This window comes from Microtus pennsylvanicus, chromosome 16 (genome assembly GCF_037038515.1).
Source record: "Microtus pennsylvanicus isolate mMicPen1 chromosome 16, mMicPen1.hap1, whole genome shotgun sequence".
Taxonomy (NCBI): Eukaryota; Metazoa; Chordata; class Mammalia; order Rodentia; family Cricetidae; genus Microtus; species Microtus pennsylvanicus.
The window spans coordinates 17,340,301-17,367,077 of record NC_134594.1 but is presented as its reverse complement, the minus strand read 5'-3'; the positions used below and the strand labels follow the sequence as shown (position 1 = coordinate 17,367,077).

Here is a 26,777-nt window from a genome sequence, read left to right as displayed (position 1 = left end):
ATCGCTCTATTCCCGAGAGAATGTTGAGCACCAAAGACACTCCACCTGGAGCCTTTCTATTTGGCAGAACTGGCCTTTGGGCAAAGAAATGCCCATACCTCAACCACTGACAGAGATACTGAGCGTGCATCAATGGATAAAACAGGACTGTCATATCCTGCCAAGACAGGGTAAGATAGTTTTGAAAAGTTCCTTGCCTTTAATAATGGTATGTCAGTTATGTTAGGCCTTAGCCAAAGTTGGTTGACTCAACATTGCAAACCAGACTTTGGGTGATTGCCCAGGTAGTCAGTTGTCTCTGTCAATTGTTGCACATTTTGGATATATCTCATTTGTTAAGTAGTATTTATTCCCTTCTCGGATCTTTGACAGAGTTGAAGATTATATAATTGTAGTTACTCTCTACATTATTTAGACTCTGAGATAGAATGTTTAGCAAAACTTTGTTCTCAATATTGTTTGTTATATTTATTATTTGTTATTATTGTATATAGTTGCATTTGGTTTAGTTCTGTCTTATTTAGACAAAAAGGGGAGATGTAGGGATAAGTCCCATATCCTTAGGGGACGTGTTCGCCTCGGGCAATTGTTTACCTATAAATCTGGCGAGCGTGCTCTCCTGGTCTCCCCAAGCTCTCCTGGTCTCCGCTGAACGGTGGTTCTGTAAGTCTATTTCGCCATTAAAGCTGTATATATTTTTACAATCTGTCTGCATTCGTTTACGCCGTTACAGGGAACAAACACACACACACACACACTGGAAATAGTGTCGCCACACTGGGAATGAGGCCAGCCTACAGAAATTCTAAGTCTGGTCATCACAGAGAAAGAAGTGGTTCCTGAAGTTCACAGAAGACTCTCTGTGGACCAGGGCCTTCCTCTAGCAAAGGGGTTCATACACCTTCCCACCCTCAACCCTAATTATATACAGGTATATAAAATAGTCATAAAAACCAAACATTTACTAACTATAAACCAAAAAAATTCAGCTTAAAAACATCAATTAGCATACATAATTTTTAAATATATTTATTGATAAAAGCAAATTTGCACACTAATAAAATGAATGTCCTACATTTTATGTAAAGAATTAAATTTTGGTTGAATATTTGATATGTCAGAACACAGAGAATCTACATTTTTCATTTTGATCAGTATTTTAACTGTTTTCTTTCCCTTTCTTTTTCTGTCATTGCACACTGAGAAACACAGCATGCGTCCATCCTCTCCCGGGTCTCATGCTCCTGTCTTCTTGGGATGGCAGCACCATTCCCAAGCCGTCCAGGCTTCCATGAAGTTTGTCATTGTGTGGGCTCAGAATACAACAACACCAGGAAACTGCAAATCTTGAAAATCTGCTTGTACCATATTTGCTTTTAAAATAGACACCCAAGACTGCTACACACCTGGTATCCCATATTAACCAGGGTACCCTCTTCCTTTACCTGGTGTCAATGTCATTCAAGAATGAGAACAAGAAACATAATATCCTATAAAACTTATTTGCAGAAGGAAAGACTGGAAAAAATTAAATTCAAATTATCACTGATATAATATTGTCAGCAGTTCATTTACTACAACTAAAAAAACCACTAGTTCTAGGCCTTCATCAAGGGAACTTCTCTTTGCAACAGACCGCTACAGAAAACCACAAATGCAAAGTTGCTGAGCCTGATTTCAACTGATAAATCTACCACAAAATTCCAGAACCTAAGGCTCAGGGAACACTAGAAGAGAGGGCAGGGAGACTGTAAGAGCCAGAGGACCAGGGAGTTTGTGCTGAGGCTGTGGTCTATGTCAGGTATGGGAGTGTAAACACTGTCATGGACGAGCTGAACAAGAACAAGAGACATGCCAGTGTATAGATGGGAGAGACCATGCGGCCTCACCCTATAGAAAGGCCTGCAGGTAACTAAAGGAATTCGTAGAGCAGTAAAGTCTTCCCAGTGAGGAGCGTACTGATTATCCTATACCAGTGGGCAGCCCGAAAACATCATACACGGAAGGTAGTATTACAGAGACTGAGCAGGTTATGTTTATACACACACACACCCACACACCAGCGATGAAGAAAAGGAGGCCACGGATTTGAAAGACAGCGGTGATCTGGGGTACATATGAAGGTTTAGAGAAAGAAAAAGAGGAAACTGTTATGATCTCAAAAAAAGAAAATAAACCCAGAAACAACCTAAAACTCCACCACCACACTGTAAAAAGATAAATTATGACACAATCCTTCAACGAAACACTAGCCAGCAACAAAAAGGAACGCATTATAAACAGATGGGTGAGAAACACTTGTTTCGTGTGCCGTGGATAAATACTGGGATAATTACACTGAGTGGAAGAAACTCGAGCAGAACAGGTCCAGCGCACTGACGGGAAGTCGGGGAGAGGACTAATCCATCCTGACAGATCAGTGGCTGCCTGGGGCAGAGCCGGATGGACAGATTATTTAGATTTTGATGACATAATACATGTAAACAAGGCCAAACCTCTCAAGATACACAGTTAAATATGTGCAGCTTGCTGGACATACACGAGCCACCAGGAAACTATGAAAGGGCCATCACCACTAACGCAGCACCGTCCTCTCTAAGAAAGACTCTGGCCACCTTCCACACAAATCCTAGATGTGGATGGGGATCCCAGTGAACAAGGGGAACCGCCCTGCTCCAGCTTCCTTCGGACCTTCCTGTTCAAGACAAGTCAGTATTTTACACAGCATACACAAGCACAAGGCAGAGTTTGTAGGAGTTCAACCTAGTCAGTACACACACATACAAGCACACACGTGTGCGCACACGCGCACGCACACACACACACACACACACATACAAGCACACACAGCAAATCCTCAGTAAACAGATTTTTGAAAAGTTGATAAATTTTCTACTTAAAATCTTGTTCGGGCAGTCATCGGTGTTGTTCTATAGAAAGTACGCCTGGAGCTGAAGATGGCAGGCGCGGGGTCACACCAGTCTGACCTAACACATATGTTTGTGAGCTCCCAGAAAAAGAGACGCCATTCAGCAGCAGGTGGGCGGGGCTGCTCTCCTGCAGAATGCCTGTCCGTCCACAACCCATTCTGAAAGTCAGAAGGACTCAAGCCTCTACCTGGCTAGTATTACAGCAGCACCCTCCCCTACGCCACCCTCCCAGGCCTGGGGTGGGTTTGAAGCAGAGGGTGTCAGCAGGACGTTCTACTCCCCAAACAAGGGTAGCTGAGGAGCTGGGTGTGCTGGTGCTGCCGTCCTAGAAACGACGGGGACTAAAGCAGGAGGACCTGAAGTTCAAGGCCCACTTGGGCAAAACTTCAAACTCCAGTCTCAAGTAACTTAGTAAGAGCAATAGTAACTATCTACATACTTCACTAACTAAACAGTTCCGGCATGAAATACTTTCAGAAGGGGGCGAGTGGCGCAGAAAGAGGAGCCTCAAGGTCTGTCGGTAACTCATGCTACAGGAGACAGTGACAGGCCTCTGCCTGTGGCAGTAACCACGCTGAGCCGGCGCTTGGCTCTGCATTCCCCTCCAAAGTGCTGACAGCTGAAGGCAAGCTACAGGATTCCGTCAGGCATCTTCACTGCTACCAGCACAGAACTGGGGATGTGGGGTCAGGAGGATCAGGAGTTCAAGGTCATTCGAGGGCAGCCTGGGCAATACCAGACCCAGTCTCAAAATAGAAACATACTAAGTAAACTTTTGCTCCCTTTTCTGCTTGCCTTCAGCAAGAAGTAATGATCTTGGCAATAGCGTCTAAACTTATGGCCACTCCCTGATAAGTAATTGATACCCAAAGCTAAAAGTTTTGTCACACTATCTCAAACACTGAAAGAATGGAAGGGAAATAGTCTGTCTTTTTTACTATCCCCAGCTTCCACCAGGACAGAGAGCATTTGGGGCTAGCACAGTTACAAAAGGCTCCAAGATCACAGCAGGCAGCAGGCCATGCCTATGCAAGCACCAAGCCCCTTCTGCTCCTGCCAGACACCGCCAGCACACCCCTTTGAAAGATTAAAAATAGCCCTGCTAGCTTGCCCTGGAGCTAACATAACGGGAAAGCCTCAAGAGTAAATCTAATGCATACTGCACGCCACCTCCCAGTTTTGGATCAGTTCCGTGTAATAAGCTGTTCCGGCTCTGGGCTAGGCCCTACCACCACCACTAAAAATAAAAGGTAGGGAAAGATTACACTATGCAAGAAAGGCTCTGGAAACAGAGACCCTGTTCATGCCACCACAAAACACAGACTAGGAAAGCCCTCCCCACCACCCCAATGGAGTCTCTCCATGTCCGAGATGCGCTTCTGCCCTTTGAAAGAAAACAACTCAACAGGTAACACAGGTCCAGCAATACGGAGTGCCATGGGCCAATGTCACAGCGTCAGGATGCAGACCTAGCACGTTTGCACTCCTGGGCAAATAAAGCCATGGCCACATAAATTGTCAACTGAAACTACACAGACAGCATCAGAGCAACCTGTTGTCTGCTGGGAGAGGACCCTAGCCTGCCACAATTCCTACAGCCAACCTCTATTGTCCAATCTATCCCCACCTTCTGAAAAGCACAGGCTTGACAGTAGTCCTTGCATAGTATTTAAGTTTTCTTACTTATATAGGGAAAATATGTTAGAGACTACAACTATAATTAGTCTCTGACAACCAATAATATTCCTGCCCAAAAAGGGATATTTTATTCTAATTAGTCTCTGCAGATAAAAGGAAATCTTTAGAAATAATGAAACTAACTGGTGGATCCTGGTCCCACCTTTGCCACACTCTCCTAAGGGCCAAGGACCCTGGGTGGAAGCAGGAAGTTAAGGGCTTGCTTCCCCAGGCCACACCCGGGCACAGGGTATAACTTCAGACTTTGGCTGTGCTACCCAGTCCCAAGAGCCCAGCAATTACAGACAGTGCCTACAAACACCCCAGCACTGTTCCATCCAATTGCAGGGATGGGCCTCCAGGGCAGCTGGAGGAAGACCAACAACCATGAAGACAGCGGATGAGGGCTCGCACCTGGCACAGAAAAGGCCCATCCATCCCCAACTGTAAATACCACACTGCTATTCCCCTGGGCCAGGCCAGAAAACAAAGCAATGGCCTCCAGACTCAGAAGCCAGCAGGCCCGGGCTATGCCTGTGGCTGGTGCTGTGGCCCCATGCTGACGTCTGCAGCTGTCTCTCCTCCACTTGGACACCCTGCCAAAATCCCAGTCAGGCCTGCAGGCTGGAGAGCCTGGGAGGTAGCCACTGTACAGACCCTGTTGTAAACAAAACTCAGGGCATAGAAAGCTACCATAAGATACCACTACCACCCCAGCCCCGAGTGTGTACAAGGGGAGGGGGCCCAGTGCAATGAGCGGCTTAGCGGCAGAGGCCTACACATGAACTAGCTGCCAGGGAAGGAGGGGAGAAGAGTCAGAGCTGAACTCTGCAGATACTGCCGTGGGCCCTGGCACTCGGTCAGAAATACCTGCTCACCATTCTCACGGCTCACCGTAATTACCGAGTCACCAAGCCTGACCAGACAGCCATAAAGCGCCACCAGCTACAGTGTGCTCCATACTGAACCCACTGCATGGTAAGAATTCCAGCAACTGTCATTGCTATGCCCCACAACCACCAGCACACTCCCACGTGCAGCCAAGAGCTGGGCTTGGATGGCATTCTACCTTAATCTCCCAAAAGAACAGACAGGAGCACAGCAGGAGAAAGGAAATGGCCCATCACAGGCAAGGTCTGAGTTGGGGATGGTCATGTTTTTATCGTGTGTGTGCGCGTGTGTGTATATACACACGTTTGCGTACACACCTGCCACACACGTGTGTGATCAGAGGACAACTTATCAGAGTGGCTTCTCCACCCAGGTCTCAGTGATGGAACTCTGGAACTCAGACTTGGCAGCGTGCACCTCGACCACGTCGCCAGCCCTGGACACACTTGTGGTGAAAATTTTCTAAACTTAAAAAGACGAACTTTAAAAAAAAAAAGTTTCAGGACAAAAATCTTGTAGAAAAGTAGACAGGAACACCAAACTTCTGCCAGTGTAGAAGTAGGAGCTGAGAGGCTCAAGTTGAGGGCCTCACACCCAGCTTGGTGTTCCCAAGCTCACACAGGGGGCCTTACGGGCCTGCACTTATAGGGGAACCTCAATAGCCCCAAGGAAATGAGAGAAAAGTCCTCCTTTGGAGACAACATCCTTCCTCCCGATTCCCTCTTCCCCTTTACAGTGACTCCTTTGCTTGGACCAGATGTCAGCTCTTCAGTTTCTCACGCAGCTGTCAGACCTGGGCACAGCTCACCTCCACACCGCCATCGCTCTCAGCTCTATGCCTACCGCTCCACGTCTTCCCACAGCTGAAACCTGCACGGCTGCCTCAGGTCTGGGGCCCTCCCACCTTCTCCGTGGCTGTCCATGTGGCCCCCACAGCAGCACAACCACGCTCATGCCTGCTGCCTGAGACACCAGGCATTCTAACCGCCCTAGCTGCCCAAGGCATTTAGTCCCTGGGACCTCCCGGACACTGCCTCCTCCCTGGGTCCTCCCAGACCCCCTCTCTGGAGTCCCCACAATCCACTTCTACAGCACACCATGAGAGCATTGTGCACATCAGAGCTGTTCATAACGTCTGAGGCAAAGTGCCTAGAAAGCAGGCCTGGCTCCCTTCCCGCCGCACAGTACAGCAAGTTTTCTTTCAAGGCTCCCAGAGTTTAATGTGTAATGTCAAACCTAAGCTAATGGGCTGGAGTGCAGACACCGAGTTAGGTACAGAATCCCCTTCTGCAGTCTGAGGGGAAGCGCGTCTCTCGGCAGACTGTTAGCTCCCCAACACAGACACTGTGTGACATTTATTTTGACTGCCTGGAAACCAACTAACTCCTGGTTCTCAGCTACACTGTGAAAATCTGAGGTTGCCAGAGAGCTGAGATGCAGACAGTGACAGATTAAACGCCATCCCGTTAGACCTGGGAGAGGGCAGGGACTCATGTGCCATGTCTGAAGAACCTGGACTTGGTACCCTCCCATCACAGTGGGCAGTCTTCCATCTGCCCTCGGAGCCCCGGGCAGGTTGAGCTAGTTAATAATTACCTGGCTTTGATTAAGTTCCCTCTTCATAGAGAGCAACGTGAGGCACCATAAATGGTGTTTAATGAAAACAGACACACCGGTGGCTCTTGGAACTGAATTCTTCTCCCTGGATAACACAGGAAGCCTGCAGAAGGCCTGCCTGCAGTCAACCTTGCCGGCAAGGATCTGGTTACAGCCCTGCAGCTCCAGCACACTCAGATGTGTTTCTCTCCAGGCCTTGCCTTTCTCTGACCTGCTTGATATGCAAAGGGCCTTGGCTATTTAAAGCATCATATTAAAAAATCATGGTTTTACACTGACCCAAACCCTAGTAGGCTCCACGAACAACAAAGCAGGACTTACTGCCATTGTCGTCAGAATCCTCGCTGCTGCTGGGAAGGCGACCTCGTTTCATGATCTCCCCGGGAGACAGCAGGCAGCCTGCAAAGCAATGAGACAGCACTTAACCCAAGATGGTAACATGCCATCATCAAGTTGTGCTTCAGATGGCAGCCAGGATGCTGCAAACAAAAGCAAACACAGGGCCTCGAGTAGCATTTGAATTGCAAACAGTGAAAAGACCAAAGACACATAATTAGCTGAAATCATTAACAGACCAGGTTAAGAGTCGGGGGAGGGGTAAAGCCACATGTGGGCAGGTCTCCCAGAGGTGCCACCCTTCCATCCACAGTCCCCAGACATCATAACTTCTCAGGAGTCTCCTCAGCCCTGGCAGCAGCACTGCAGAGAACAGTCCACAGCAAGGAGCAGTCTGTCTCCCCAGACAGATCTATGCTCTGTGTGCAGACTGGGGGCAGGGATGGGGCCGGGCCTCACACTTTGTTTATACCATGCCTCACACTTTGTTTATACCATGCGTTGGGCATGACTGGGCTTCTTTGGCAAATTCTGTTACAAATGAGCCCCAAATTTTGCTAAGATGAACTAAGTAACAACCTGTGGCTCTAGAAAGGACCAGCGGGGTAAGGGGGGAGACACACGTGCCATCTCCAACAGCTAGAACAGGAAGGGGCGACAAGTTTCAGGAACACCGTCCAAACACCTCCCTTCTGCTCCTTCACAGTAACTTCTCCAGGGTCCCGGATGGGAAACTCCCACTCCTCATTGCCCAAGTCTTGTCACAACGAGTATGAACAAATTCAACTACTAAAAAATCAGGTAGCACACATACACACCGCACACACAGACACACACACAAAGAAAAGCCCCAGCCCACCCAGCCAGCCCTCAAGCTAGCTGGCAATCAAGGCCTCCAGCACAACTCAGGTGAGAAAGATCCAGACTGCATGAAAGAGGGCAGTGGGCAGCAACTACCTGGACGGTCACTGACCTTTTACAGAGAAGTCTACACTCTTCCGAAAAATCTAAAAGGCTTTTCCAAACTAAAATTATTGGTTGTCCTGGCATTTGTGGGGCCCTGACCTTACTGCCAGATCAATGACTCCCCAAGAAAAAAAGAGAGAACTTTTCAAGCCAGAAGGATGGCAGCCCTTCACCTACCCATCCAACCAACCCTCCTCGCTGGGCATCGGCAGACGTGGCATGAGGTTTGTTTCCAATGAACACACAGCGAAGGGGAGTAGTGGGGACGGCCGCAGCCCCACAGCGAGGTGGTAACTAAAACCTAAAGCGTTCCTCTGAACAGACCTGTGAAAGGGCAGTCAGAGAGGCAGAAAACCACCAGACTACGGGGGACTGAAATATGCCACTTCCATCCAAGGTTTAACTGGGCTGTCCTCCTCGCCCTACCTGACCAACCGCAAGATATAAATTTCCCTTTTGTAAAGCAAACTACACTTATAAAAGTGTCCCCCGAAACGGTTCTTATTCATACACAATCCTCCATCCTCCATTCAAGGCCATCTTCCCACAGCTTGTCCCCCTCAAAGTCCAAACCCCCTTTCCCCCCATTCAGTCATCTAACAATGGTCGCCCCTCTTAAAGAACAGCACGAGCAGCCAGAGAGAAGCTCTGTGAGTAAGTGCGTCCAGCTCCTGCACAGGACGAAACTTGTCCCCAGAGCCCACCAGGGGCTGCTCGCTGTCATCTGGAGCTCTGGCTCCAGCCTCTCTGGGCACCTGCACTCATGTGCTAACATCCACACACAGGCCCGTAATTAAAAATAAACCTTTGAAAGACACAATAGCTTATTATCTCTGTATCTAAGGCCTTTGGGGTGGTCTTCACTTTTTTTTAGTGGGACATACACTGCCCCCACACACACACACAAAGTTTATTTGCCTTTATTCCTGTAGCTTCTGTTGTTAAGCATTCATAGGCTCCCACTAAGTGACCCTGAGCGGGTGTTGAGTCTTTCAGAGTCTGGTACAGGGCAGTAGCTTCCTCTTTTGGAATGGACCCAGAGGGTTCATTCAGATATTTGGACTCCTGAACTTTAGTGCTATACTTTATATGTTCCTCCAGAGAAATTCACCAGTTTAGGTCTGTGGGCTTTTGTCTTCTGACGGATTCTCTACACCAGCTAAAGGGGACTTTAGTAAAGAGCTCGGAGCACGAACATAATTTCAACACCCACAAGTCACACGGAAAGGCAGGGTTCACTTGTGATCCCAACACTGTGGGCAGAGACAGGAAGACCCCATGGAGCTCCCTGGCAGGCCAGTCAGTGAGAGACCCTGTCGCCAAAACCTAGAACAACCTCAAGACACACGTGTGCAGTCACACACAGCAGTAAAGGCATCTACTGTGACTACCGGGAGTCCAAATGGAGTCAGAGCCACCTCCACAGACAGGGAGTCACAACCAAGATCCACCCATCGATCTCCCAAGAGAGATAGTTCACGTACAACTCCCCCCCCCCACATACCTGTAACCCGATCCCCACCTGAAACGTCTGTCTTCCCTGCCACCCTTGTGACACTTGGGGAGTGTGACAGCCACACTCCATGTTCCCCTGGGGCACAGAGACAACAGGAAACACCCCTCATCTTCCACAACAGCTTCAGCTCCTCAAAGCCTAGGACGGTGGAAAGAATTTTCCCTTTTTCCTTTCTTCTTTCTTTGGTTTTTCAACACAGGGTTTCTGTGTAGCTTTGGAGCCTATCCTGGAACTCGCTCTGTAGACCAGGCTGGTCTTGAACTCACAGATCCGCCTGCCTCTGCCTCCTGAGTGCTGGGATAAAAGGCATAAGCCGCCACCACCACCCCAGAAAGAATTTTCTAAAAATTGAAAAAAATCACCACCTAAAGGAGGGATTTAAAGTAACAGCAAGACACAGCCCAGCAGACGAATGATGGCCCAGAGAACCTGAACGCCAAACCAACAAGGTAGCAGTGCTTGCTCCTTCTTCGCCAACACAGTCAACTTCCGCTCATGGGACGGCTCAGAGAACCCATCAAAATGCCTTCCTCCCGGCTTTCAGACAAAGCTCCAAGCTAGACTGATGTTCAGAAGTACAAGTAAAGTTAGTATTCTCCTTCTCATGAATCCCACTCTTGTGCGCCCTGAAGACCGAGTCAGGGAGCTGAGAACAGTGTGCTCTGCCTGGGGTAGGGGGTAACCTCCAGCGAAACTCCCTCCTCGGTGGCTCTCATGTACTTAATCCTTGACATCAGGCTGATTTATCTCTCCCAGGGTACTGACTGTATCAGAAACTCAAAGTCCGAGCTACTATCTTCACCACACACAGGAGGCTGCATGTGGCAAGCATCTGGCCACTAAGAGCTGGAGCAAGGAGCATCTGTGTCATCGTCCCTGACACGGGAGCACTGGCTGATGGCTACCTACACAGATGGTAGGGAGCTGAGTGATAACCAATTCAAAGAACTCACAAGACTCCAGAGAAAGCAGCCTAGACACCTAACAGCAGGCGAGGCTCCCACAGTGACCTGAACAGGCAGGGAGCTTCGGGCCTACTGAATGAACACAAACAACAGAAACCCAGCACCCTTGAGCTCAACAGTGAACCTAGGACAGACACCAAGGTGAGAGAGCCAGAAAGCATCTCTCCATGAGCCTCGGGACACCGTCTCCACACAAGACTTTAGTGTTTTCCTTCACAACAGAAATCCTTTTTTCTTATTTTCCACTTAGCGTGTGTATGGGTGTTTTGTCTACATAGACGACTGTGCACACATGCATGCCTGGTGCCTGAGAAGATCATGAGTGAGAGACAGGAGGGTCCCCTGGGACTGGAGTTACAGGCGGCTGTGAGCCACCAAGTGGGTGCTGGAACTCAAGCCCAGGTCCTCTGGAAGAACAATTAAGCCATTGCAACAGCTTCTAGATACTCCTTATTTACATGTGACTGCAAAGTTTATTGATTGACATTGGGTAACTCTGTCAAATCCCCCTTTTAAGGATTTGCTCTTCAACCACTATCATGGTTTGAACTCATCCTTGACAGTCTGTGAAGTGACCACAGCAAGAGCCTTGCAGTGAGGGCAGATGAAGCCAAGGCAAAAGCGGCACACAGCCCAACTAAGGAACAAGGAAGCGTGAGGATGAAGTCCTCTGAGGAAACTTCAGGAAGGTTGTCTAGCTAAACCAACCTGGTAAGATCAGAAGCCTAGGCTGCAGTTAGTGCCCAACACGAGGACAGGTGACCGTCACTGAACTGACTGAGCAGGACTCGCATTTCTGTTTTGTGTGTGATCTCTTGCTTACATGTACGTCTGCACGCTGCTAGTATGTCTGGTGCCTGAGGAGGCCAGAAGAGGGCGTCAGATCCCCTTGGAACTGGAGTCAAAGGCACTTGTGAGCAGTTGTGTACATCTGGGAAATAAACCTGGATGTAGTGTGTAGTGTGATTTTTAATTGGTCTTTTAAAAACACGGAGTCAGATATCAGGGTGTGAAAGCTGAAAGATCAGAGAAGCCGAGGAGCCGACCACTAGCTCTTACCTCTTCTGAGTCCTCAAACCGAATGGGGTATCCTGTCTCTGCAAGTCCTGAGACTGAATGCCCTCTGCCCACCTCATATTCCTCTCCGCCCAGCCATACCCCTTCCTGTCTTCGCCTTCCTAGTGCTGGGATTAAAGGTGCGTGACTCCTAAATACTGGAAGTGAAGGTGTGAGCCACCACCACCTGGCTGTTTCTGAGACTGCATCAATCTAGTGCAGCCCACGGAGGCCTCGAACTCACAGAGATCCACCTGCCTCTGCTGGGATTAAGGGTGTGCACCACCACCACCCGACCTACCTTTTGGTGTTCTCACTAGTTTAAACTAGCACGGAGCAATGGGTTACATTATGGCCCTTCCACACTTAGGTCGTTATACTGTTTTTATTTCTCCCTCCCTTGCTCTGTTCTCCCCTCTCCCTTGCTGGCCTCCCTCCCAGTCTCCACTTCTGCTTTCATGACACATGTATTCCAGTGGCCTTTCCTCCCCTGCTCCCCAAGATCTCTTCCTTCAACAGAGGCTGACAAGGACCGAGAGGTCAAAGAGTAACTGCCTATCAGCATATAGTGTTCCGTGTTCCCCAGTGTGTCCCTGAAGATCACAATGTCTGGTGAATAGTGACTATATTTTCCGCCCACAATGCCACCACGCCTGACTTAAAGGGATTTGACGTCCAGGAGCCCATTGAGTCCAGCTGCTGTGAGAAGCACAACAGCTGGATAAAAGCACTAGGTAGTGGGCACTAGAATCAGCATTTCCGGGAGAGCACGAGAAGTCAGGTTTCAGTGAGAGGATCACTGGTCCTTCCTAGAGAGCAAGGAGAACTGGCCATCCAGCATCTCTGTCCTCTGCAAGGTGAGATACACAGCCAAGACAACTGGCCAGCTGCGGTGGGCGCTCAGGGCACCAATCTTCTTGGAGGACCAAGCACTCAATCCCCTCTGTCACGTGGGCTAAAACAGTCAAACCTACACATCAACTCAAAAGCTTCACCAAGTAGGAGACTCCAATGTGAACCAGCTGTGGACGGCTGCCTTCCTGGATGGGGCGACCCCAGACGCTACTGTCTGCATGGTTAAGAGAAGAGCAAGGTCCCTCAAAACCTTCAAGCTTGTGTTTGCTTTGCTTGAACTGAGGAAGTTGCCAAGCAGTGAAACGAAAGACCAGCAGATGATCGACCGGCACTAAAATAGCTCCAGAACCGGAGTCACTGAGTTCAGTGGCCGCAGGGTGGCCCCGGGGACAGGAACAGAGGAATTTTACCAAAGATTAAAATTGTGGAGGGTGTTTATTCAACACTTCTCCTGGGAAAGGGACTCACAGAACAGACAAACCAGCCAGGACTGGACCGAGCAAGGACCATTTATCAAGCCATAAACTCTACGGCTCTAATAAGGATCACACCCCAGTGATTTTACTATCTTATGGCTCATATGCAAAAAGACTGCCTTTTTCCGCAAAGCATCAATTTTATGCACTGTGTCTCCATTGTTATTTATGTCACCGGCAAGAAGTTCCAGAAGGTACTCAATTAAATCCTCCACACACTTCTTTAGTAACCCTATCACCCAGTTCAGCACTGAAATTACCTCCTGGACAAACGGCCGAGTTTCCACACACGGCCGTGGCCTAGGCTCACCGGCTTGCACGCCTTAGTCACCTGAGGTATCCAGCCGACCTTTAACTGGAGTACCACCTAGTATGCTAGTGTGAAAACATTGGTGTCCTTCCATTCTGTCACTAAAACGTACTCTCCTGAGGAATGTACTTTCAGACACCCGGCGACCTTACACAAACCTGAAATCTTGTCAGCTACTCTGTTTGCCACGATCACACACTTCAGTCTAACCTGACCACCGACTCTCACACTGCAACAGTGAGCCCCAAAAGATTACCTCACGTTCTCCCCCCAGGTCACCTTCTTCTGTTCTGCTGTGTACAGCTTTCCAAGCAACCAGAAGTGCAATTAAACCTGTCTACCTGTCCCCAAATTCATGTAAAAGAAACCCAAGTGGTATCTGATTTCAATTTTTAAATCAAGAGCATAATATATCCAAATTGCCAAAATTAATCCGGATGCTCAGTCTGATAATGTCAACAGTTTACACCGTATTTCCCGTTTTAACCAAAATGTCCAGAAGCCGGAACAATCAGGAAGTTAGCTAGACCCCAGTTAAACTTACAGGCACTGCAACTTAAGTATTTCAACCAAAACAAATGAGTTTTTTAAAATGCATGTCACATACCAAACTTAAAATGCTGCCCAAGCTACTACAGGGCCTTGCTATAGAGTTGATGTCAGCAATAAATACGTCCCCCAAAAAAGAACTCTTGACAACTGAGCTGGTACCCACTCTTGTATCTAGGGATGCAAACATTAACACCGCCCTGGAGCAGCAAACACCAACTCACATGGATTCTTTACCAATGAGTTTCAACTCAGATTAGAAACGCAGCTGGGAGAATCTTAAAGAACGTATAAATGAGTGTTCCACGACAAACCACAAGCTGCTCCCACTTGCCAGTTCACAAACGATTCAATCATGCTTATACCTAAGAAACTTGCAGCCCGCAAGGTCTATGAATGAGCACTCAATTAAGACTCAGAACCAAAGCAGCCCAAGAAAGGAGGCTGAAAGAAGGTGATGTGAGTTCAAGGCCAGCCTGGGCTACTTAAAGTGGAGTTCCAGGTTGGCCTCCTGGGCTATACAAGCAAAACTAAAGGGGTGCGGGGAGAGCAAGAGCAGCTGTGACAGAAGCACTGTGGGTCACTGGGGCCTTGGTGCCATGATGTAATTTAACTTCATTTAACACAAAAGTAAATGGATTCACACCCGAACAACATCAATCTTCACCCTGGCTTCAACCTTGATCTTCGCTGACCTACTTCTGACTTGAGGGAATCCCTTCCTGTAAGACTTACTCACATATGGAAGGGTGTGACACACACACTTAAAGCAGGCAAGCTACGGGTGTAAAAATTCCAACAAGAAAGAGTTCCGCTTATGCATAAGGGAGAAGGGCAAGAGATACATACAATTCCTTATACTCAAAGACAACTTCAGAAGATCGGGAAAGGGTCACAGTGGTTCTGAGAAGGGGGTGGGGGTGGTGGCCAGTCATATTCTAGACAGAAAGCATACACACACCCTTCCTCAGATTGGGCACTATGGGCTTCTCTCAAAAAAGTCCTGGAGGAAAAGCACAGAAGAAAAAATTATTTTTCATAGCATTCAAGTTAGCACTCCATTCTGCCTAGGTCTGTGAACCAGGTTCTAACACACAGGTCACACTAGATCATCAAAGAATGACGTTTTAGGCAAAGGATGAAGGAGCCAAGGGTGGGGAAGGATTCCAAACCCGCGCCTGCACCCTTGATGGGATAAGGCAAGAGATACAGTATCTATGGGGTAATTTCAAGATTTTAAAATGCTCCAACAGATGTTCTTGCTGGGGTTACACAAAGCAGCCTCTGCAGAAACCAAGCTCGAACAGCTACCGTCAATTACACCACGCAGATTGACACACAGCTGCTTTGAAGATCTTTGGTCCTTGATTAGAGCCGACTGTCAAATGCGATCAGTTACCACTAAGGATGTTAAGACACCGAAAGCCTTGACAGCACTGTCCTAAAGGGAGCAAGAAAAACTCGCAGTGTGTGTCCCAAGACACAGACAGCACATTTAGCAAACACACACTTCACACTGCAAGTTCCACGTGAGAACAAACATTTCAGCACAATTGCACGCCGCGCTGTGATGGGCTACAGAAACATCAGATGGTCGGAAAACCTCGCAGAAGGTCTGCAAAGCGTGAGGCTCAAGCAGAAGGCCTCTCTCTCGCAGCTACACAGCTACAGGGAAGCTCCCAAAAGAAACCATAAAGCCGTAATTGCAGAGCTGACTTGAACTCCAGAGATTAAAAATGGGGTGCACTCTCCCAATTTGAAAGAGAGCACACAGAATCCTGGAGAGAGCCCGCAGCAGAGAACTCACAGGACGAGGGCAAAGGCACAAGCCGAACAAAAGCCCCCTTGCTGGGCTGCTGGGCACACCTCCTCCTGGGCCCTGGACCCTGAGCTTCCCAGATTCCTGGAGGACTGCTGGCTAACAACGGCCTCCCTAGAAGACTGAAACCACACTGAGTTTTCAGGGAGCAGACAAGTAGTGAGGAATCCAAACAGCAATCTGTCAAATGAAGCACGGCTCCTGGCAGGCTAAGGTAAGGTGACTGACTGTCTTTCCACCTAGGGGAGCACACAAAGGCGGAGCTGGAAGAGTACATCAGGAGCTCCACAGCCCTAGCCACCACAGGAAACCGGCCCCCAGAACAGCAGGCACCACCTCCCTCTCCAGAGGAATCTAATCAGATGCTCGCTGCTCACTTGGGACCCCTTATCCTCGCAGGTGACTATGTAGGCACACAGCATCCCTCCAGAGGGACACAGGAGCCTAAAACTAGCACTCTTTTGAGTACACTGATGCCATGTTATGGAATGGACTATTACTCCGGGCTGAAATGACACAATCAAGTCAATTAAGGGTAAACAGGGGACTGATTGACAGGTGACAGATAAAGGAAGAAAGGACCACCCTCAGACTAATCAACTCCCTCTATATTTATCAAAGTTCTTTTTTTGAGGCAGTGTCATGCACCTCAGAATGCTCTCCAACTCCCTAGCCTCAGATGACCTTGACTGTCTAATGCCCCTGCCTCCACCTCCTCCTCTGAGTGTTGAGATTATAGGCACAATACTATCAAGCCCTTTATGTGATGCTGGGAACCAACTCAGGGTTTTGTGGGTGTGAGGTGGCAGGGAACCTGTCTTAGTGTAAGGCAAAGGTCAACAGCCTGTTGTAGAGCTTGGATTAGGGATGGTTTCCAGGCAGCTGAACACTGAAGGAGAAACGATACAAGATTCAAATTGCTGTCCAGGTGCTGTTCTCACGAGCTGCTCGGTAGCTGTCACGTAACCCATGACCTATCAAGCAGCAGGCTGGCAGCGTGGTGTCTATAAACATGGGGTATGTCTGGTTAGAAGAATCAATTACCAGATCCTGAGCAGGGAGCTTACAGATTGAATGAAGGATCCAACATGCTCAGCCCCTCAGAAGCCCTGGACCTAAACAGGCAAAAACCAAACCAGAGGATATGGTGAGCCGCTGTAAACCAGGGGGCATCCAGAAATGCCATGCATCTCCCTCAAAGGCAAACCCTGCAGGCCTGCTTGGAACCAGTGGACCCTCTGTAAGGAACAATCTCCAAAACAAACTGCTTCTCTGATTTTCCAGCTAAGAACAGAAAAGCAAGCACTCAGACAGCAATTCAACCACACAGGAGAGAAGCCTACAAAGTCACTAGAATTCAACGGCTTACAGGAATCTTGAGTTCCTAAAAGAACATACAAGTCTGTTCTCCCGACCCTTTCAGGGGACTCTGGAGGTTACAAGTTACAGCCGTTAGCCCCTCTAGCCCAAGCTTGGAAAGAGAGCCTTGTGTCACTGAGAAAATTTAAAACTCTGACTGAGCGTACTGTGATGTGCTGAACAGATGCAAACCAGGCACTTCAGCCTCAAGAAGCCGCTGAGCTGGCTCCGTTTCTTGCTCTTTTACCCAGGAGAAGGGAGAAGATAAAAGCTGCACAACGTATTTCTCAAACTGATGCACTGCCCGAAACCTTCACTCTGAATAACTACAGAAACTGTCTCGGTTACGGGAACCACGAGCACAGGAAACATCCGATGTATAGTATCGTTTCGTTTACTCCAACTGAGTGCATTCAACAAGAGCAAACTATGGCTTTAATTTCCTCAGCAAATAGCCCAAAAGAACCTAAAGTTTTAAAAGAAACTTAAAGGGCAGGGTGGAGTATGGCTCAGTGATGGGACGAGTGTTTAGTATGTCTGTGTGAGACCGAGTTCCTGCCCAGCACCCACACTGAAAAGTAATCTAAGAATAATTCCACCTCAGCAGTCTCAGGCACTCCACTACTACCTGAAGAGCCTAGAGCAAAAAGGCAAATAAGAGAAACAGGAAGTGTGGTTGGTGTTTTGGGGCTGTGGTTTTAGCACAGAGGCAGAACACCTGCTTAGACAAGATGCCCAGGGGCTCTTCCCCAACACCCAAGAAAAACCAAGCCTGGTCTCCGAACATCTGCTGACCGCACAGTACCTACCGCTGGTCTAGTGCCAAGACAGGAGCAAAAGATGAAAATCCAGCCCCTCCCCGAGGACCAGGCTGTCCGCTCCAAGTCTAGCATTTTCGTTTCTGCTGCTCAGGTGGGTAAAACTTCCCCAGTAATCACTCAAGGTCTTGTGTTAAGTGTCTAACACGGACTCTGCTGAACTTGAGAGTCACATTCAGGTGCCAGGTCAAAGGGCCTCTAGGGCCAAGCCAAGCCTGAATTTAGAAGGCAAAGTAACTCCCAAACTGTGACACCAATTTATGCCCCCCCCCAAAAAAAAATCAAACATCTTCTTCACAGACCTAACTTTGTGCAGAAAAATGCCTGAGAAATGACAAGAGGCTTCCAAGATACAGTCTACAAACATAAAGGTACCAGGGGCTGGGAAGGTTTCCGTGTAGAGTACTTAGCTAGCATTCCAAAGACCTTGGGTCCGATGCCCAGCACAGGGGAAAAAGAAATGAGATGACCAGACGGCAGTTGTCAAACACTGCAGTCATCCAAACCTCAGCCTTCTTTGCAGAGCCTTGAGTCACGCCACAGCAAGAGAAGCACTGTCCTATTGAGTTGCTCTCCCAGCCCTAGACTTCTGGGTGCATGACCGGAATGGAGAGAATTATACACAAAACTTCCAGAGAAACAAAGACTCACACTTAAACTACTTTGCTAATGCACGTCGTTACGAGGTTAACGTATTTTATGAAAAAGTGAAGGGCCGCCAAGCAGGCTCCAGTGCCGTGGCGGGGGGAGGAAGGGATTAAGGAAGAATACTGCACCTAGTGCCCATTTCCGAAGGTTCACCCCAAAAGAGGGAAGGTCTTTAAGATGGTCAGTGTTCCATCAAGCCAAACCTCTCATTCAAATGCTGCCTGCCACTTCCCAACAACCTTCAGAGGCGATCCGATCTATAAAACCTGTGGGGAAACTGACTTATAGTGCCATGTCTGACAGACCACTGACTGTAATGACGTAGCAGGTGCCCTTAACACTAAACCACAAGGAAGCGTGCCCAAGAGCAGGGGAGGCTGGGAGGAGAGCGTAGACAGCGGTAGTCACCTTCCTCCTCACTCCCAACAACTCCATGCAAGGTTTTCACACTGGCTACTCCAGCGGCCTCACAGCTGAAACTTACGGACAATCCTTTCCCTGGACCATCTGAACATATATACACCAGACGACCACACTTCTTTCAAAGTACTTTTCAAACACATGATTTCCAAATCTAAAATTCCCAAATTACAAGGAAGACGTCTGAGTTGACAATTTTAACTCAGTTAACTTCACGGCCAAAGGTTCGCCTTGCTCAGTATTAGGCATTCTGTCAAAATGTTAGGTCCGGACGCAATGAATGGTCCTTCAAGGCCCAGTGGATTCAAAAGAGCTGGACTTGCAATACGGCAGAATCAAAGGGTAAATATGCCTTGATAACCGCTGAAGCAGTTTACCAAGCTAGCAGATAGGGAAAGCGCCTTTGCAGGCACGCATGGAGACCTTGCAATGGCTTGCTCACTCACGCTCACACACACACACACACACACACACACACACACCCCGGTGGTGACTCTTGGGTGACAGCCACGTGTCCTTTCCTCAGTATTAACACCACCGCCCAGTAACTCTCTCTCTACCACCTGTGGGGCACGTGAAGCATCTCCATGTTTAGTGCGTAGCATCATTTGGGCTGGACAAGCTTTGCTTCAAATTGGCAATCCCTTAAACTCCCTCCCTTGTCCACTGCCACTTGGGATGACTTTCCCGGTCTACTTACTCTTGCAACCCCGGTACTAGAGTAAAAGTTTTCATAGGCTACAAAGCTTCAAGTGAGGAAGGAGGAAGGCGGCTTCCTTCCCTCCTGTTGCTGTGCTGGAGACCGAACCTGGGAGTTCATATAGTCTACGGAGCAGCCCTACAGCTTAGCTGGAGTCCCCAACCCAGCTAAAATCCCTGTGCTAGGAAGCAGCTCAGGGCTCTAAAGCAGAAGGAAATTCAAGTTCTACTCACATTCTGGGAAAGACCACTCACTCCGCCAGCATGCGCATAGGAAACTGGTACATTAGCTGGAAGCTATATCTGTTCTCGAAGACTCCAAGTCAAACACATTTACAAAAATATGCAAACTTCACAAAAGGGCATACCACCAAACATTCTAAAAATGGTCTTTTTAACTTCAGTACTTGACAACAATGCCACACTCCGGGGGGGCAGAATCTCGGCAGGCAAAGCTACATTCACGTGCAGGCGACCAAGCTAAAACTCACGTGTGATTGCACATTCTGAAGAGGCCACGTAAGACATTTAGGATAGGTCTGACTCTAAAGTGAGTATAAACCCTAGGTGCCTCTAGACGCAGTACATCCTTCTTTCATCCACATTTTTCTTCTGTGACAGCACCCTCGGTCAACCAGTTCTACAATATAATGTAATCAGGATTTTTAAATGTGTAAAAAGGTTATGGCGAACAGGACTAAAACCTTTGGGGTAAAAAGACTGAAAATTTTGAGTTGCAGAGTTAAGTCACCTCCCAGAAGATGTGGTGACTCTGAGCAGCAATCCTGAGCGTGAAGTGAGTGTCTTAAGTTCAATGAACCCTTCCTTCCCTTCTCCAGGTAGATACCATTCCATCCTAACTAGTGTGGTCTAACCACCGATGAATCACTGCTTACACAGGCTTTCGGGAAAATTATTCCTTGTGTCTTGAAACTAGTTCATTAGCTTTGAAAAGCACTAGCCTTAAGCAACAAGCAAGCGAGAAAGGTGCTCTCCACAGCACAAATGGAAAAACATTTCAACCTCGGGAAGCCCTTAGGGAACGAACCCCACAAACTTTCCAGGGAATGGGGACCCCTTCCACTTCCCTAAATGCGGGGCTCCGTGGCCTATTCAAAACTAACATTTCACAGAAAGAAATTTTAAATCCCCTCCAGGCCCGGGTCAACACAAGGGCGGAAGACTTTCGTCACCACATTTGTAGAAAGTCACCTAAAGCTGCTTTTAAACGGGTCTCCAAGAGACGACGAGCTCTCACTGGTTTCGAAAGCACATTTAAATCGCCCGCTTTTTTGTTGTGTTTGCTCACAGCAATTCACCAGAGCCGGGAGTGCGGCCGCCCCCGCGCGCCCAGAAGGGGGAGCCCGGGTGTGAAGCCTGAGCGGGGAGCGGGGATGCGGAGCCCGGGAAGCCGCGGGCCACCGTGGCGGTCAGACTAAGGGTCTCGAATATTGGGGGGACCCCAGGCCAGGGAAAGAGATTGGAACGCGAGGCCCCGAACCCAGTACTGGGGGGTCGGAAGTGGGGAGGCCCGCAGAGGGAAGCTCTAGGGATTGGAAAGTGGGGGGTATGGGGGAAGGGAGAAAAGGGGGCCTCGGAAACAAGGGGTACAGGCCCCGCACAAGGGCTGGGGAAGGCCTAGGTATGGTGGGAAAGCCGGCTGGAGACCCGGGATAGGGCGGTGGACCGCGGGCATCCCGGCCGCCCTCCCGCTCGCCCGGCGCAGGGCCCGGCACCGCGCGGCGCCGCCCCCTCGCGCTCCCGCTCCTCCCGAGGTGACAGGAACAACAGCGCGGGAGGAGGGGAAAGTAACTCCGGCCCCGGTGCGGGGATGACACCGCCTCCCCGCGGCGCAGCCGGCCCGGCGCCCGCGCCGCCGCCCTCGGCGTTTGAAAGTGGCCACCCCCCGCCGCCGCTCCCGCCCGCCGCCGCCAGCTGCACCAATCCGCTCGGCCCCAGTTGCAAATCAAACGCTCCCTCGCGTCCGCACGCCACTTGCGCCGCTGCAAACGGCTACGCCGTCCCTTCCCGGCCTCCCCGCGGGCCCGGGGAGCAGCAGAGCGGCGGCGGAGCAACGCGGCGGGCTCGGCTGGCGCTCCCGCCCCCAGACAGTTCTGGAAACTGTGGATCACCTCTGTCACAGGAAGCCATCCGGCGCGCAGGGTGGCGCGCAAGCAACAAACAAACGCCTGCGGCCGCCGCGGCGCGGGAACAGGAACGGCGTCGGGCGGCGGCCACCCTGCGCCGCGGGCTTTGTGCGGGGCTCCGGCGTGGGGACGGGGCCGGGCCAACCCCCCCGCGCGGACCCGGAGCGCCTGGGACCGTTAGGCGACGCTCGGGCCGCGGCAGGGAGCCGCCTTGGGGCCGCCACCCGGCCCCGTCTCTACGCCCGCCGCCTCTCGCCCGTGCTGGAGGGCGGGCTGCAAAAGTTGGCCCCGGGGCCAACCAGCACCTGCCCACGTGCCGCGTAGGCTCGTGCCCCGGCGTCCCCGGTCCCTACCCCCGCCGCCCGCAGCCGCCAGGTCACCTATTACCGGTGGGAGGGGAGCCCGGCTGCTATTTAAACGCCCGCGGAAGTTGAGGCACCCCCACCGGCGGTGCCGTGCACCTGCCTCCCGCCGCCGCGCTCCGCCACTTTGAGCAGCAGCGGCGTCCTCGGCCCCGCCTCCTGCCCGAAGGCGGGCGGCGCGGGGGGGGGGGGGGGCGGGTAGGAGGTGGAAGGTATCGAATTTCTCCAGCACTGGGACCGTTCCGAAAGGATTCGGTTCTCCGGTCAACATTCCACATTCCATCCCTCTCCCGCATTTGCAAACCCACGCCGAGCCGACCCGGAAAGCCTACTGGCTACCGAACAACAGCACCCAACTCGCAAACACACTCACAGGCACCAGACACGTGCACCGGGAAGATTTTGCAACTTGCAGTCCCGGGGTGCACACCGCATGTGCGTGTGCACGTAAGGCAGCGAGGAGACCCAGAGACCCCACCCCCACAATTTGCAGATGGTGCCAAAGGTTGCAATCTGCAATCCGTTTTAAGTTCATGATTAAAAGGTACTTTGCTTCACCGATGAAGTCCTCCCCAATTTCACCGATGAAGTCTTTTTACACTTTATAAGCAGTCTCGCTGGAAGTAAAAGGTCTCATCATTGGAAACCCATTCTGGAAAAATCTAATTGCCAAGCTTTCCCTTCGCCCCCTTCTCACTGCCCTTGAATTGATGCAATGAATATTTTGGACATGCGGTGACGCGGTGACAAGAACCAGGGCTGCGGCCACCTCACGCAGCTGTAATCCCTCACACCTATGTTTGGAAAAACATACCCTCATACCTCCCCCACACACACATACACATACACACACACACACACACACAACACTGTCACACTCTCGAATCATATATGTACGCGAACCTGCGCTCTGCCATAACCATCTTGTCTACCAAGTTGCTACTACGCTTTCCACTTTCATACAGCCTAAGGGCACTTTGGCTTTTTTTTTCAAATGTATAAACTAAACTGGGTTTCTGCTGCTGAAAACGTTTGATGAATCACCTGAAAAACCTCATGTTCTTCGCACATGTAAAAGGAAACGCTCTAAGCTTTCTCCCTCCTCCGCCTAAAAATAACAATTAATAATAAAATAGAACTTACTGATCCGACACCGATCAATTCTCGGGCTCCGCGGCCATCCTGGCCTCGTCGCCGGCCCCCGCCCGGCGATGCCCAAGTTGCTGGTGGGATAGTGCCGCGGCGCGGGCGGCCGCCTCCTCCCTCCGCGCTACAGATCCACAGCCCAATCTTTTGGCGCCATATTAATGACGTACTATATTATTTCCACTAGGCAGCGACCTTCGGCATTACATTACTCCCGAGAACTCCCGAGCAAAGCAACAAAACCATCAAATATGGCTGAGCCTCTCGGCTCGTCCTGCAGCCGCCGCGGCCGCGGCCTGAGACGCGCACCCCGACCCGCGCGCCCCCGCGCCTCCGCCCCCGCGTACCTGCTGCGCACGGGCTGGGCCTCCGCGGGCTGCGCGCCGTGCCGCATGGGTCCGGGCCACCGAGGCCGCGCGGGGAGCCGGGCGGGCCCCTGCTGTCGCCCGCGCGCTCGGCCGGCCCGGCGCGCCCAGGCCCTCCCGGTCGGGCGTGCGGCTGGCGGCGGAGGAAGCGCGGGGACGCAGACTCATTTCTGGGTCACTGCTGCCACAGGGGGGAGCACTTTAATCCCCAGCCAAAAGGAGAGGGTGGGGACGGTGGGGCGGGGAGCCGCTGGCGGGGGCTCGCTCCCGTTAACTCTTGGGATCCTGACTGCAGCCAGCGGGGCTCGCCCCCTGCACCCACCTCGGGAGCCCCCCGGCCCTCCAGGTAGCTCCTGGCAAGGAGAGGGTTTTTAAATCATCCCCTCCAAACTGCTGTCCCAGTTCCAACTCCGGGGGACATGCAGAAATGCATTTCTTGCAAATTAGTTTTAAATCAGGTCGATTACAAGCGTGGCTATTAAAGCATATAGTTTGGGTGAAATGTTTTATTTTTAGGCTGAATAACAAAATAGTTGTTTTGTAGTAACAGGTTTGAAGGAGTTCCGAGTTCGAATGACAGTTTTAGGCACAGGCAGTCCATTTCTGGAAGGGGGAACGCCAGCTTTACCTAAATCTGTATTGAACTCATTGCAAATTAGCGTAAATACACTAAAAGCAATCCATCCTACCCTTATGTTACAGAACATTCTAGTCAGAACCGGACATTGACTCCTTTCAAACAGGACTGAGGCTAATGCTAAAACTCGAACTTTCGACCAGTATAAAAGCAGTCGCCTGAGATTCATGTTGCTATATATGTGTAAAAAATGAGTGGCTGTTCCTTTTTCACATACTACAAACTAACTTTTATATGGAGGATAGCTATTTTCATGGAAAACCTAAGAAAATACACGTACATCACATTCAACATCCAAAGGGGGGGGAATACACACTAATTTAGTAAATGGGACCAATGATTATTAATTACAAAATCGGATATTGAGCCCAAAAGACACATTTATGCACTGGGATCATAATTCTGAATAAAACAGGTTTGATTCGCACAGTCATACATGCAGAAGATCATCATAACCTGATAAAAAGGGAAATAAGTCTGCCTTTCCATTATTTTCAGGAAACAAAGGAAAGCAGCAGAAATCCTGAACATCTGTGTGCTCCTTTCTTCCTCTCCCAGTTCCTGTGCCCCCTCAGTCCCACAGAACAGGTGAGGCACTGTGAACTAAAGATGGCTGGAACTCTCACTGGTTCTGAGTGGCCTACAGTTACTGTTGAGGCCTTGCTTCAGGACGCACACACCAAAGATGCTGGATCTGGTACTACTCCACAGGCTGCTCGTTTGGGGCGGCCAGGGAGCAGGGTTTGGAGCCTGAGGAATGAGATAAGCTGGGCCTGGTAGTGGATACCTGTCGTCACAGCTACTTTGGGAGGAGGAGGCAAGTGATCAAGTTTAAGACCAGACCAGTCTGGCCTATAGGGTTCAAGGCCAAGGCAACTCAGTGAGGCCCGGTCTCAAAATGAAAAGAAAAAAGCAGACTTGGAAAATAGCTCATTGAAAAAGAACTGAGAAAGGGACCCCCCCAAAAAAAAAAAGATAACCCAATGGAGCCGGGCGGTGGTGGCGCAAGCCTTTAATCCCAGCACTCGGGAGGCAGAGGCTGGCGGATCTCTGTGAGTTCGAGACCAGCCTGGTCTACAAGAGCTAGTTCCAGGACAGGCTCCAAAACCACAAAGAAACCCTGTCTCGAAAAAAAAAAAAGATAACCCAATGGGAGTACAAGAGTAGGCTTTCGGGGTGTCTACTCCCCACTACCATCCCTCCAACCCTATCTCAGCATCTCTTCATGACAAAATGATTGCAACCATTCTCACTTCCAGCCAGTCTTTACTCACCCTATCACAAATAAATAAATACTTTTGCCAGGCAGTGGTGGTGCACACCTTTAATCCCAGCACTTAGGAGGCAGAGGCAAGTTCGAGACTAACCTGGTCCTCAAAAGTGAGTGCCAGGACAGCTAGGACTGTTACACAGAGACAGCCTGTCTGGAAAAATCAAATAAATAAATACTTTTAAAGCCCTCTGTTTGGGGACCTGAAGGGCTCAACATGAAGAGCGTTTGCTCTTGCAGAAACCTGGGATGTTCCCATCAGCCACCTCAATTTACAACCATCTGTAACTCCAGTTGCAAGGAATCCAACATTCTCTTCTGACCTCCATGGCTATTATGCACATACATACAGGTAAAAACTCATACCATACGCATAAAATAAATGAATCTAAGAATATTTTTAAAATAAAATATAACCACTGTTTTGCTTGTTTTGTTTTTTCCTAACTGATCTCATGCCTAAAACATCAGACAATAAAATCAAAATATATTAAATTAGTAGAGGGACCAAAAAATGTAAAATGACACACAAACTCCCCACACCGCAGAGGCTGTGGTCAGAACAATTATAACAGATTCAGAATGCTGGTCAGGGGGGCTGGAGATTGTAGCTCAGTTGGCAGCGTGAACATAGATTACAGACAGAAGATAGATAGATAGATAGATAGATAGATAGATAGATAGATAGATAGATAGATAGATAGATAGGTAGATACAGGAGATAGATAGATACAGGAGATAGATAGATAGATAGATAGATAGATAGATAGATAGATAGATAGATAGATAGATAGATAAGATAGATACAGGAGATAGATGATAGATAGATAGATAGATAGATAGATAGATAGATAGATAGATAGATAGATAGATAATGCTGGTACACATCTTCAGTACCAGAAATAGAAGCAGGAGGATGAGGAGTTCGAGACTATCCTGGAAT

General features: G+C 49.6%; 1 protein-coding gene across 5 annotated transcripts in view; it reads right to left on the bottom strand.

Annotated features, from left to right (window-relative positions):
- Jade1 (jade family PHD finger 1) overlaps positions 1-24,033 on the bottom strand; it is a 54,381-nt gene extending 30,348 nt beyond the window's left edge. Inside the window, exons 1-2 of one of the 5 annotated variants that reach the window (XM_075950997.1) lie at positions 23,910-24,033; positions 7,437-7,514 (exon numbers count right to left, since the gene is read on the bottom strand). In XM_075950997.1, coding sequence (XP_075807112.1) covers positions 7,437-7,488 — 52 coding nt within the window. In that variant the 5' untranslated portion in view covers positions 7,489-7,514; positions 23,910-24,033. Of the gene's footprint in view, positions 1-7,436; positions 7,515-7,690; positions 7,877-22,039; positions 22,163-22,441; positions 22,550-23,559; positions 23,868-23,909 lie in introns of those variants that run through there. The other 4 variants (XM_075950996.1, XM_075950998.1, XM_075950999.1 and 1 more) reach the window with 4 other exon arrangements.
- Positions 24,034-26,777: the final 2,744 nt, after the last annotated feature.